We start from the raw sequence: 14,505 nt of genomic DNA on the forward strand, positions 1-14,505 counted from the left end.
CCCCCGTGAGCCCAGTGGCCATCTGCGAAACACACAACCGCAGCCTGGGAGTTGAGTGTGCCCAGGCAGAGTTCCGGTGTCTCGTCTCGCCGACCTACAACAGTGAGTCCGGATTGGTCCAAACGTAACGTCACTATACCCAAGAAGTAAACAACGGAAAAAGAAAAATCCCCAATGAGGCGTTCTGGGGCAGCATAGACAGGTCTTTTCTGTGTTAGGGTTTGTGACTGCAGACCGCTTACATAACACACAAGGGGGCGGGTAATAGCCAGAAAAGCATGACATGGGACCTTTGACACAAGTGCCAACTGTTGTGCTGCCTATTGTATTGCATTTTACTTTTTAATCCTGTGGCCATCAGATCAAGTTTGTTGGGTTTTTCCTAACCCATAAAAATGACACCAGTTGGTGGCACCATTATTTAGAATATTTTCACCGCTTTACCTTAATCTCTAATAAAATCTGAATTTTATATTAGTATATACATTTTGGGTAAGGTGGAAAGTACCGCATACTAACGTCATGTGTCAAGTAGCCAGTTAGTGTAAAAATTAAGTATAAACTGTCAAATAAAAAAGTAGGACAAAAGAACTGAGTTAATGTATAATATCCCTCCACTGTTTGAGGAAAGCAACATTCGCTTTTCAGCTTGAATATCTGACTTCATTTTGACCAACCAGAAAACGGAAGCGTACAGCGGTTCATGTGGTTTATTTTATTTTCCACCTTAATGTTCAAGTGCTGTGGAAGCTGCTAATAACTCAAAATCAGCATGTCTGTGTTCAGGGGGTCACCAACACCTGAAAGCTGTGCCCTGCTTCAGGCCGTGTGCATCTCCTCCTCCTCCTCAGCAGACTGGTAGTGCCTGTACTCGGGCTTCAGCTCCCAGGTGCTTTTGTGAGCCCCCTTGCTGTTGTACGTCCCGATTTCCCTCATGATTTCTTTCAGGTAGGTCTAGAGAAACAGGTTGAACAGATTGTGATAAACCAACTGCTTCATGTCCGTCCTATATGACATTTGATTGCATATAACAGAACAGACTACGATTCTACACAAAGTACCTTAAAGATAAATGTCATATCATGTTGCACATATATACTTTTGCAAAAATAAGTCAGGACCTCTTGAAGCATTACGAACGATTACTCGCCAAGAAAGAGACAAACTACACGATGAAGTCAAAGACTCGTTTGACTGATAACATTTTTTTTCTCTTTTGCGATCACATGGATTTTCCTAAATTCTTAGGGCCACAATAATAGTTTAGGGAAAATATGATATTGGCCTTATAGGAAAAATGCTAATGATTTGAAGGTACTTTTACCGTTGAATATTTACATTTGAACGATACATATTGTAGTGATGGAAGAAGTACTCAGATTTCACATAATTCTAAAAATTAAGTAGAAGTCCTGCATTCAAAATCTTACTTCTGTTGCAGACAGATTTGATACACACACGTTATTGATGTTTACAACTTTTTGTTAGAAGTAGAATTATACCTAGATAAAGGTAAACTTAGGTTTACTTTGTACCTTAAACTGTTTTTCAAATCTGAAAAGTGATTAAAGCGTAAGTATCACATTAATGTAGTTGAGTAAAATGTAATGATTTCCCTTTATAAATGTAGTATAGCAATAGCGTTAAAAGTACTTAAAATGGTACTAAAGTACAGTACTTTCCACCTATGCTCTGCAAATTATGTTACATTGTTACAGATTCAGGTTTACTGTAGTACTTAAAGTATATAATAATAGCTCCACCTTTACTGGCTATATAGTTAAGAGTGCTGTTCACATGTTATTGCATCAGTAAATATAGAAATTAATAATTTGAGTCTTGGTACTTAGTATTTTCTGATGCTCATACATGCATGTACTGGATGTGACTTAATGAGATTCACCTTCTTTTATAATACATGGTGGTTTCACTGCAACTCTGCCTGAACCCCCCCCCCACTTCAGTCTCTGACTTCAATCCACTTTCATTTCTGAAGGGACAGCACCATGTAAAGTTCACCCTGAGCAGGCGCAGTGTGTGAGAGCAGCCACTGGGTGTCTCTGTTGAGCTGACCAGGAAGTGCCCACTGCACCTGATTTTCACCAGTGTTTCAAGACTTTTCATAATGGGCATTTTGGTTACTTTAGTTCAGTTAATTTGAGTGTTAGCCAAGTCCTTTAGGAGAGAAACGATGGTTTGGAGTGTATTGCTGTGTTTGACTCCTACTCAGCCGGTGGTTATGCAATCAGATGCAATCAGAGGGAGAGGAGGGCCTGGAGGTCTCATCAGCACCTACACAGCGCTGTTCTGCTGGAGCGCATCCACGGCGCTGTATCGATTCATCCCGCGTGCGCGCGCCCATGATAGCCCATATCTCAACCACAAAAGAGTGTGAACAGGCATGAACGCTTTGTCGTGGGCGATTTGTTCAAATTTAACAAAGCAAGGTGGATAGTGGGCAGGTGTAGTCTGTGTGTGTTTGTGCTGCTCACCACAGGTTGTTTGGTGATGTCCACCAAGTCCTTGATGTTGTAGTACTGGTGCTTCTCAAAGGCAGAGAAGCACATGTCCAATACCACCTGTCGCTCGGCCCTCACCATCTTCCCCTCGGTCTTCTTCTTCTTATCGTGCTCCAACTAAGAACCAAAAGGAGTGTTACTACTACTGATACTAAAACCTATAAAAATGACAATTGTATTTCTAACGGTAATGAGATCATTTTGGTTTGATTCACAATTTGATCATAACCCAGTTCTGTTAAACTCAGGATTAAGGTTGAAGGATATGTTCCATATTTCTACTTTGTGGTACCACTGAATCAGTGTTTACAATTCAAACTGTTCTTGGCGGATTTACAAAAAATGGATTAAAAAAAATAGCAAAAACCGATTGGGCCGGTTTCTCCTGTTGGTTGGGGATTATCATCCCTGGGGGCCAGGCTCCGACTGCAGCCTGGTGAGTGAACTGAACGCCTGCGCTGCTTGTACAGAAAGCTTTCTGCTTAAAATGATTGGTATCCAATCACAGATGAACCACAAGAGAACTTCTTAAGGTGGCAATGACTACAAGGATTATTTTCATCATAAATTAATCTGTTGATCTTTTTCTAGTTTAATAATCTGAAAAAGTCAGAACAAATTGAAAAAAGTCAGTTCACCACAAAAGGAAACCAAAAGATTAATCGTATCTGAAAGGCTTGAATCAAGGAATTTTGGGTATTTTTTCTCAAGATATTCTACAGATGCCATTTAAACTGTCACATAACAGAGACAGTATGTTTTACAGGTTTTGGATAATTTAACTTCCATCGTTAAAAGACAATAAAAAGCTGTTGATTGGAAAACATTTTTTTTGCATTCGGTGAATGAGGCTTTTGAATGACAGTTTATATATTCATTTTTATTGCAAGTGCAGCTCAGCCTTGCAACAAGCTCCATTAATGCATTTCACTTGATAATATAAATTAATTCAGCTTCCTGTTATTAGTTCTCACATTGAAATCATGGTTGGCCACAGGCTTGAAGATGGTGGTGACTGCTTTCTCCAGCTGCTGAGACAAACGCTGAGGCTTGGTGGACTCTTGAAGCTGCAGCCTACACACACACACACACACACACACACACACACACACACACACACACACACACACACTTGATTTCTGTTGACAGATGTGGCTGTTGGCACGGAGACAACTGTCAGCACCTTGCGGGTAAACTAAACAAACCAGTTATGGCAGCTGCTCTGCTTTCTATTTACCCATTGTTCCTCAGCTGGTCATTACACATATTGTATTTAAATTGACGGCCATTGAAACAGCGAAGGTTATGAGCCTAGACGATCTGTTACTATGTTTTAGTTCCGAGTCCTACTTCATTCTCCATTTGTTGGTCCAATCCAAACTGACCACATAAAAAAATTAACCAAGTACAATATATCAGTACAGATGTCACTCAGTGAAGAAAAACAACTCTCTGAATAAGGAATATTATTTAAATCGTCTTAAAGCACAACAATGTTATTCCGATGTGCAAATGCATGTGTTGAGTGCTCCATATTACCACTTTATGTACAGTCAGGAACATGTGGGGAAGTTGTCCTAAAACTGTCCTAGAAGGGTTTTTTCTGCACTGTGTCGGACTGATTTGATGGCTGACAGAAACGGTCTCCCACAATAAAGCCAACTGTGTTGTGTGTTTTGCCTTGGGTTGTATTGTAGCAGTGTATCTGCCACTGTGATGCGGTTGCTATAGCAACTCGCTGTGATAATGGATTTCGATGAAGAGGAGACAGAAAGCATTTAAAAAGGCAAAGTGGACTCAAGCATTTGGTCCACACAAAGATTAATTTAAAACACTCAAACATGTTTTGTGTTGTCCAGTGGAGGGGGGGGGGGGGGGGGGGACCATTTAAAAATCAACAAGTGCAGCCCTGACATTTGTTTATTCATAATCTTCGCTGATTATAAAAACAATCCATCAATAGTTATTCTGATCTTTTACTGTAACAGAAATGCTGCAACACAGAGGGGTGATGGGGTTTTCATTAAATACCAGGAGCTTACTAATAAAGACATGTTTGACATATTCTGCATCATCTGGTGCCAGTCACATCTGCTGTGCATTCATTGTAACAATAAAGAAAGTGGACATTTCAAGTGATTGGAATAATAGTGTTGGTATTTTTGTTTGAAACCGTCTAACATCCATTTGCTGAATTTGAGCAGGAAATATTTCCCGTTCTTTGCAGCATGGCAGTATTGTAACTCATGAGCTGAACAATTTTAAAGTGAACTCACTTCTTCAGCTTCATGTAGTTGTCATTGACGACCGGTCTGCATTCCGCTCTGTGCACCACCATCCCCTCCAGACTGATGCCATCTAGAACAAAGACAGTGAGTCAACGGCTGCCTCATGATCCAGACACACTCCGTTTATAGGGAGGGGGGGGGGGGGTGAAAAGAGTGATATATTAATACTTTAGACTGCCCATTTTCATAAACCACACAAAGTAATCAATGAATATGTAATTTAACCACACAAAGTAATCAATAATATGTAATTAAAAAGGTCATAGAGAAGTATGTCATAAAAAGTTATTGTTAAATATGTCTATTTTATAGAATTCAGTATAAACATTGATCATATAGTGCAACCTAAAATAAATCACAACACTATACATAATGTAAAATGTTAAAAAATACCTGAAGAAATGCAGATGGGCACATCATGGAAATATAATGAAACTAGGCTGCAACCATTTCTACACTGAACAAATATATTAACGCAACACTTTTGTTTTTGCTCCCATTTTTGATGAGCTGAAATCAAAGTTCCAAGACTTTTTCTATGTAAACACATATTGTTCACAAATGTGTCTTAATCTGTTTTAGTGAGCACTATCGAGATAATCCATCCACCTCACAGATGTAGCATATCAAGATGCTGAGTAGACAGCATGAGTATTGCACAGGTGTGCCTCACAATAAAAAGGCCCTTTTATCTCCTTCCCATAGAGTAGATCAGGTTGTTGATTGTGGATTGTTGATCCAAACCTCTTCAATCGCTGTGCGAAGTTGCTGGATGTTGGCAGGAACTGGAACACACTGTCTTATACGCCGACCCAGAGCATCCCAAACATGCTCAGTGGCTGACATGTACTGTGACGTATGCAAGCCATGCAGAACTAGGATGTTTTCCCTGTTCAGTGCAAACTGGGATCATCCTTAAAGAGCCTCTCCAAAGTACCAGATGCTATCGAAGGTGAGCATTGGCCCACTCAAGTTGGTTACGAACTGCGGTGTTGAAGACAACGAGCATGCAGTTGGGCTTCCCTGAGAAGGTTTCTGACAGTTTGTACAGAAGTTCTTTGGTTATGCAAACCCATTGTTGCATCAGCTTTCTGGGTGGCTGCTCTCAGTTGATCTTGCAGGTGAAGATGCCGGATGTGGTTACACGTGGTCTGCTGTTGTGAGGCCGGTTGGATGTACTGCCAAATTCTCAGAAACGGCTAATGGTAGAGAAATGAACATTCAATTCACGGGCAACAGTTTGTTGGACATTCCTGCAGTCACCATGCCAATTCCACGCTCCCTAAAACTTGCGACATCTGTGGCATTGTGCTGTGTGATAAAGTTGCACCTTTTAGAGTGGCCTCTTATTGTGACTAGCCTAAGGCACAGCTGTGCAATAATCATGCTGTCTAATCAGCATCTTGATATGCCACCCATGTGAGGTGGATGGATTATCTCGGCTCACTAACACAGATGTATAATATATACAATATTTGATAGAAATAGGCCTTTTGTTTACATAGAAAGATTTGAACTTTGGTCTCAGCTCATGAAAAATGGGAGCAAAAATAAAAAGTGTTGCGTTTATATTTTTAGTTTCTGGTTCCATCCTAGTTTAATTACATTTCCATGATGGACACATCAGCATTTCTCTAGGTGTTTTTTTAAACAATTTAATCCATTCCTTAGAGACCTTCTTTGGAATCGCAAAAAAAGACAAAAGTGTTGCGTTTATATTATTGTTCAGTCCATTATCTTTCCTCAAGAACAGGGTTTCAACCATCATATGTTTTAATATTTTGAAGTAGTGGAGCCATGGCATGTATTTAACTGGTAAGATCATATTCTTGTGCCATTCCTGTATAATACAACCCGATGTGGATGTATTATTTCCAACACCTGAAAAAGGAAGAATTACCAATTTTTAATGTTTCCAGAAAAAGGACATTTTTTAAAAGACATTTTACACACCTCATTGATTGAATTGTAATCCACAGATGATTCACTATTGAAAAACAATCATAAGTCACAGCCCTTAAACTACATATAGTTATTGTAAGCCTCTCGTTGAGAATAGATTGATATTCAAAATAAATCACTATATAATGTATACTGTATGTTGCATTGCAACTCAACTGCATCTCAACCCACTGCTCTCACAGTGCCGGCAGCCGGGCTGAGGTTCAGGCTTTTGTTGAAAGTCTGTGTTTAGACATGCAGACTGCAATTAACCAACGATTCGCCGTCTAATCGGGCGCCGCAGAGAGGATCGTCAAGAAGTTAATTACCTACATGCAGGTGTGCATGGCTGGCCTCAAAATACTTATAGCTGTAAATGCAGTCGTGCTTCTACAAAGAGCTGAATAAAGTGGATGAACATGTACCACGTCGCACTGAGGTACTGCATTATTTCCATTTCATGCTACTATCCACTATATTTATGCGATAGATTTGAGGTATAATATAAATGGTATTAAGTTTCTTTTCAGAATAAAATGTCACATAAAAAAATAAGAAGCTTATTCAATTAAACATGTTTTAGATAAAACCAGACCCTAAAAGTCTGGTTTAGCACTTTGAGTTATCAGTTCTAAAATAATTTCCTCATGTGGTTTTATTATGAATACTAGACTGAAAGAGGTCAAACTATCCAGTTATAGTAAAAAGAAAAAGATTCTACATCATTCATCATTTCAGGATCGCTCAAATGTATTTTGTGAGATGATACCACTGCACTAACCTCCCATGCTGTATGTCTGTTGAACCAAGCAGATTTTCAAATGCATAGCTTTCATTTCTAATAGTATTTTTATACTGTGGTATTTTACTTTGATGAAAGTAAAGTAAGTTTATAGTAAACCTTAATAAAATCAATCAAAATACTTTGTGACAGGTTCACCATAGAATACAAATAAATACACATTTTATTATAGTTTACATAACCAATGTAACACACACTCATTTTCAGCTATTTCTGATTTACCTTGAACATGGTTTTTTGTATTTGTTGCAATTACTTTTCAAGCTGTTCTTTCATAATGTGCTTTATCAAATTATTCATCTGTCCAACCCCCAACCATTTGATGCCTCTTCTGCTCCTCTCCAATCAGAGCGATGAGTCCAGTTGGCGAGCGTTGGCGTTATATTGGCACCGGCTCAGCCTATTGTGCATTGTTTTACAGTAAGTATGATTTGGCATCCGGACAAATAATAGTTCTGAGAAGCCGCAACACTTCACACCCTCCAGTTAGCAATCCCAGAAAGAGAGATAGACACAAAAAGAGCAGAGAGGAAAAGTCTACAGTGAGCGGTAGAGGTCAACGAGCAGGCGGCGAGGCATTGATAATGAACAGATTGACATGTCCAGACCTGTGTAGGAGGAGAGAGGCTGTCAAACTTATTTTAACATTTTCCACAAACACTTGAGTATCCTTGGTGTGAAATCCTGTGAGGTGAATCCTCTGGGAATACATGGTAATTCCCTCCCTTGTCTTCACACTTCCCTCACTAGCGTCTTTTCCTTTTGTGTCAATCCCTCCCACTGAAAACGAGTGGGCGAAATGCAAAGAAAAGACACGCGATAAAGACGTCTTTACCTCTGAAGCGTCATCATCTGAAAAGACGTCAGTTTGGTATGACGCCGGCACAGCAGGATCACCTGTCAGTCAGCGCCAACTGCAGATAATGTGATGACGACACGGTGCACATTACCATTGCTTGTGCTGTTCTTGTGTGATTGATGTTCTCCTATATGGCAAACCACAGTTACATGTAAGGGTTCCTCAGAAACTGAGTGTGGATAAGATCCTCATTCAATTATCATTTAAATGTCTACACTAATTTAAGTTGTGCTTTTAGAGAAACGATATTTAATGATTTAGGATTGGAATGCCAACACTTTTGGTATGCTGGTAAAAAAAAGAAGCAATTATGAATTTATTTCATATAAAGATGTATTTATATGGAGTGTAAATATACACCACATGTATTTGTGTAGTTTTAAGGTTCCGTCGATAATCAGCTCCACATAAATCAACTCATTCTAAAACAGTAATGATTAATACAAATAAATCTAAAAGTTCGGAACACTGAAACACCTGAGTGGGTTGTGTTCTCTCAGTTCATTTTGGGGATGTGATTTCACAGCAGCACAATCAACAGTGGTACACAATCACACACACAGATTACGAGTGATGCTTGTTGACCTCTTTTCTTGATGTCGCTTTATTTACTCGCTCAAGCCTCTTCTGGGAAGCCTTCCTCTTTCTTTTTCAACAAATACCAAATCCTATGAAAAGACCGAAACCTACAATGTGTTGGTCCATCTCTCAAAGAGTTAGTCTAGTTATTTTTTAAGAGGTAATGTTACTCAAAAATAAGTATATTGTGAAATTGTAGGGAACTATTTTAACTACAGGTTAATACACACTGGCGCCCATTATTTACAGCAGCACAGTGTTTGTTATATATTCAAACACAAAAAGGAGACAACAGTGAAGCTCTATGGCACAGAAACATTTATTATACAATATCAGGCTTGGGCTACAGAAGCACTACTTGTGAGTTGGACAGATTCATTGCTCTTTTTTCCCCTCAATTCTGTTGGCAAGAAAACCAATGTCAATCGCCCACCTTATTTTTTAATGAAAAGAATGTTGATGTATTTAGTATAAACCACAGCTTAACACATGCAGGGGCCAAGATCACTATGGCAACCAACAAATGCCACCTGACATCACGTGCCTTAAGAGCCTGTCTTTAGTCTTGAGGTGACGAACGCTTTGAGTACGTGTCACAGAACTCACTAATGTTCATCTTTGCCTTTTCCACAAATGGATGCAATTATGCGCAATTATTGGCCGGCAAGTACCAGAGCACTTCCCAGCAACATGTCTAAAAACACACCCACACACACGTGTTCAACATCCAACGTTCCTGCTGTTGCAGAAGCAATGGTCAAACACCCCGTTTGATTTCATCAAGGCCATAACAATATGAGGACTGTTTCCCCCCTGGAACTTAATGCTTCCTGTTTCCTCTCTCCAGGGTCTAGAGGGACACAGTACGAAGGAGAGAAATGTATTTTGAAATCATGGAAGGACACTCATACTGAGGGAGAAACTGGACTGACCACAACATGTGTAGCTCAAGGCTTCTGAGTGGGTGGAACACTTGAGATAAATAGTAGATTCCTGCACGATGGCTTCACTACAAAATTCCTAAGTGCTAGATCTTTGTTTTGGTGCACACCTTCGGGAGACATTCACTATCCTGTTTCTCCTACGCACCCATCATTCAGAGCTGCAGAATTCCTACTCTCAAAGAAAAGCTAAAGGCGAGATGAACTTCACATCAAAATCACAACTGTTTTGAAGCAGCCACAGCTACTGCTTTTATTTATAAACACCACAGACACACGAGGGCAAAACTCGTACGACACATTTATTCTCGGGTAGCACCTTCGAGTGGTTTAAGATACATTGTCACATTCACAAATGCTCTCACATCTCACTTTTTTTCTGAGTTGCATACACAAATTGTGATCAAGACACGTCGTAGAACTCATGTGGAGAAACTCACCGTACTTGATCGATTTTTTCAATACTTTCTTGTAGAGAGTGGAGAAGATTGATTCTACTATCATGTCTTTCCTTTCAAAGTGTGTTCACTTGATAGGAAATGTTCTCTTCCCTCGCCGCGATGAAGGGCACAGACCCGTGTAGAGGTGAAAGCAGCCAGGCGGTTTGGTTTCTATGGTAACCTCACCTCGTTGCCTTTGTTGCTTCTGGCTACGTTGCATACAGCTGGTTCCTCATTGGTTGCGCTTTGAAAGCCAGTGGAAACCAAGGTCAAAGTTGAAATAATTTGAACTTTTATCACAGCACTCAATGGCAAAGAGAGAAACATACACTATACAGTATGTTACTATGTGATAGCTAATGGGTATTCACCTCCTAAGAGCTACCTCGGGGTCTAAATGCAGGTCCCTGTCCAGAATGATATTCTCTGTGCGCAACAGACAATATAACATCCAAACAATGTAGTTATTCCCATTTAAATAAAAATGATTACATCTGGAAGAGGAGATAAATTGATTACAGAGTCAATTTCCGTGGCTTTGTTTGGGTCATGGTACAGCTCTGTGATGACGCAGTCTTGACAGCGGTAATGTTCTCTGATTCAGGTCCAAGTTGAGCTTTGTATGCAAATAAAAAGAAGAAAACTACTTATTCTCCAATGTGAATGTAATCCTTTATATGACACATTTCAAATGAGCTTCTACTGTGCATCACAGGGTTCATTAGCCGTTATTAGGGTCCAAAAACATAAGGATTCATCCAATGAGCACAGCATCTCTGAAGTGAGAGATATTATGGTGGACTTATCTAGTATCCACTAATGGCAGAGCTTAATATACTGTACATTTCCAATCAATATATCAATCAACTAATCTAAGCTAAACAGGTCAACTGTATACAGAGACTTTTTATTTGAACTTGTCTACAATTCACTATAAGCCAAACTTGCTTGTGTAAAACACTGCGGCAGTGGATGAAAGACTGGACAGAGCAGATTATTGCTTTTTGATTAAATATTGGCGTTTGACTCAAAGGATTTCATTGCACTAACAATACAAAGTGTGTTCTGTGTTATTTATCATGGTCCAATTTGTGTTTGGATGCGTTTAAAGCACATGTGCATATTGTGCTGACAAATAAAATGTGATTTATTGGTCAGATGTAAGAATTTCAGAAGAGGAGCTTCTTCATGCTGTCTGATTTCCAGCAGCCACTACCTGCGTCCATAGGCAGTTTTATACGAGTGAGATCAGGACATATTTAATAAGCAGGTAATAGAAAAGGTTAGACCTGCATTTCCTTCATTTAAGCCGTGCAAATACATTTAGAGGCATTGCATTTGGCTAAGTAAAAGAAAAATAGTCGCGGGAAGACAGTAGGAGGCGAGACAGATGCGAGGGTGAGGAGGTCACTCGCCCACCCCCTCACGCTCATCTCTTCCCTCCATCTGCTCCTAGGCCCCTTCCTCAAAGCTCTGACCTTCCTAATGTTAAACACAACAAACAGCTTGCCGCCCACCAGGCCTCCATCCATCATCACCCTCTCTGGATCAACTATCCCTCTCCATCACCCACAAACACACCAAGCCTATATATAATACTCAAGCAATAAATACAAATAAGTCGGTCAGAGACCTTCGCCAGCACCCCACATCCACGCTGTTCTTCAATATTGTAAAACCGTTGCAGGCTAACACATCTTCCTTTTTTTCTTTGCCAGGTTAACTAACCTTAAGCGCCATTCAGTGCTTTACAAAAGAATGTCTCTCTCTCACAAACAACATCTATTGTATAGGCGGCTCCCGTAACTGTGCCTCGGGTTATTCATATGACCCCAGCTCTCTTAGCTCTGAGATCACTCTCCAATACGACTTTTTGTGGGTGATTTCATTGCTTCGCAAGAACAACACTCTCGACTATACAACCAGCACAGCACAGCCCCTAGTAGCTTTCAGGAATATTGTGAAAATACTTTAGAAAGAGCCAAGTTTGCAGATAGTAAGGAGGCAGGAAAACTTATTCTCTTTCGAAACTAGGCTAATAACAGCTGTGTTTTGTTACATTATAATAGGGCAAAATTCCTAACGAACGGATAGGACATTACCATAAAATAATTTGTTAAAATGTGCAGGCAAAGCCTCTCAAAGCAATAAACTAAATACAAAAATATATCTTACATATTGTAAGACCATAGTCCATATAATATATAAATAAGATAAATATAAATAAAATATCTCATAAAAAGACCCTGTCCTTAGAAAATAGTAACTTTTAAAACATCCACAGAAATATAGTTGCAATCACACAACCTCATGGTTTTGTTTAACAGTTGTATTACTTATTGTTTACACTGGAGATATTTATTTACTTTCCTGTGTTTATGATCTTGAAGAATTTTCAGTTCTAGCAATGCCCTTCCAGTCTTTTTCAATATAAACAATTACAATTGTAAATTACATCATTATCTTTTTGATATCACTGCTAATGATGGTTTATCAGTTTATGTGATGTGTTAATGATATAGCTGCTATAAAAAGCATAATGGTCTGGCATAATGACAGCTGCTCTGGCTTTGTTGGAGAACGTTACCAATCCAAAACAACTGATGAATCCCTGCTAGTTCTCTGCCGTTTGGTTAATGGACAGTCCTGAAGACCTAGATCTATTTTTTATTACCTGTAATAGTGGAAATCAGACTAGTGAATGTCTACCCATTTTGGTAAATAACAACATTTAGAAAACAGGAATGTACAAACGCTTGGCTTTAGAAACCAGATGAATAGACATGCATTTATGAGTTGAAGCATCTGTTGCATGGAAGTGTGCCCTGTGTACACATTGACACATGACAACAAGGGAGCAATAGGGGCGGGGGGGGTGAAGTCACTGATTGGATCTCCAAATATAATTTTCCATTAGATCTCCTCTCTACTAAGCCCAGAGGCTTCCTCATTAAGGACATTTAATGATTCCATTAATTAACTTTGAAGTCATTTTCCGATGTCTGTAACTGTAGTCAGCTTACCCCTTTTGATTTAACATCAACAAGCAGCATCCATATGCAACAGTAAACTTCAAAGTGCCACTAACACAGAAAAAACTGGTGGAAAGGGTAATCAAAAAAAGACTGGACTATTTCTCAACATTATAAACACATTGCTGCATCAAGGTAAATATTTCAGGATTACAGAGAAACCTTAACAAAAAGGTGTTCTGATCAATGTGGCTGGACTACAAATCAGGGTTTTACAAAATATGTATGAGCCCCTGTGTATCTTAAAACTTTCAAAATGTAATATATATCCTCACTAAAAACATACTTTGTGAAACTATATAATTATATATGTTGTGTTAACTAAAACAAAACCCAAATTTTGGTCTACAGATAAAGGAGCTGCTTTGTAAACATGTCAACTAAAGATAATAGGAATATCATTTGTATTTTCAGGTATTTTTTAATATATAATTATTCAATAACTACAAATGTTAGATTCATGGGGAACTAGCGGAAAAGCCAGGGGTCACCTTAGTTCAGCGTTTCTCAAAGTGTGTCAAACTGATGGGGCGCAGATATGTGATAGGTGGGGCGCAGATATGTGATAGGTGGGTCGCGAATGGACGCGATGAACTTTTTTTTCAATACATTTTTTGGACCTCAGGCCGGAATCAAACCTGGGTCCTCGCGGGCGGTTACAGCCGGAGACTCGCAACTGCGGTGGACTTTCACATTGCCGCTGCGTCGGAACCGCTGGAGCCTCGCAACGTAAGGTGTTTGCGGCGGCGGATGTGGTACCGCAGCAGCCCACCGACGGCAGCGAATCGCCCGATGGCCAATCCGAGCCTGCTCACACACACACACACACACACACACACACACACACACACACACACACACACACACACACACACAACTGAAACCAAAATCATTTACAGACTTATGTAAAAATCTCACACACACATGAGAAACACACACAGTGTCTGCAGGTCTCCCTTGAAAAAGAGTCCTATGATCTCAATGGGACCAATCTGGTTAAATAAAGGTTTGAAATGAAATGAACACACACACACACCAGCAATGCAGTCGGGAAGAAAAGCAATGTGGAGCGGCACCTCACCACTTCATAAGGAGTTTAACTGT

General features: G+C 39.6%; 1 protein-coding gene across 1 annotated transcript; it reads right to left on the reverse strand.

Annotated features, from left to right (window-relative positions):
* Positions 1 to 701: 701 nt before the first annotated feature.
* Positions 702 to 14,115, reverse strand: LOC104967749 (general transcription factor IIF subunit 2-like; the record flags this gene model as incomplete). The annotated part of the gene is made up of 5 exons (XM_010797273.1): positions 702 to 954; positions 2,493 to 2,636; positions 3,494 to 3,593; positions 4,796 to 4,877; positions 14,040 to 14,115. Coding segments are annotated over 5 exons (537 nt in total), but the record flags the coding sequence as incomplete, so codon positions are not given.
* Positions 14,116 to 14,505: the final 390 nt, after the last annotated feature.

The sequence above is a fragment of the Notothenia coriiceps genome, unplaced genomic scaffold (genome assembly GCF_000735185.1).
Source record: "Notothenia coriiceps isolate Sejong01 unplaced genomic scaffold, NC01 NC01_scaffold00037656, whole genome shotgun sequence".
In the NCBI taxonomy this organism is placed as follows: Eukaryota; Metazoa; Chordata; class Actinopteri; order Perciformes; family Nototheniidae; genus Notothenia; species Notothenia coriiceps.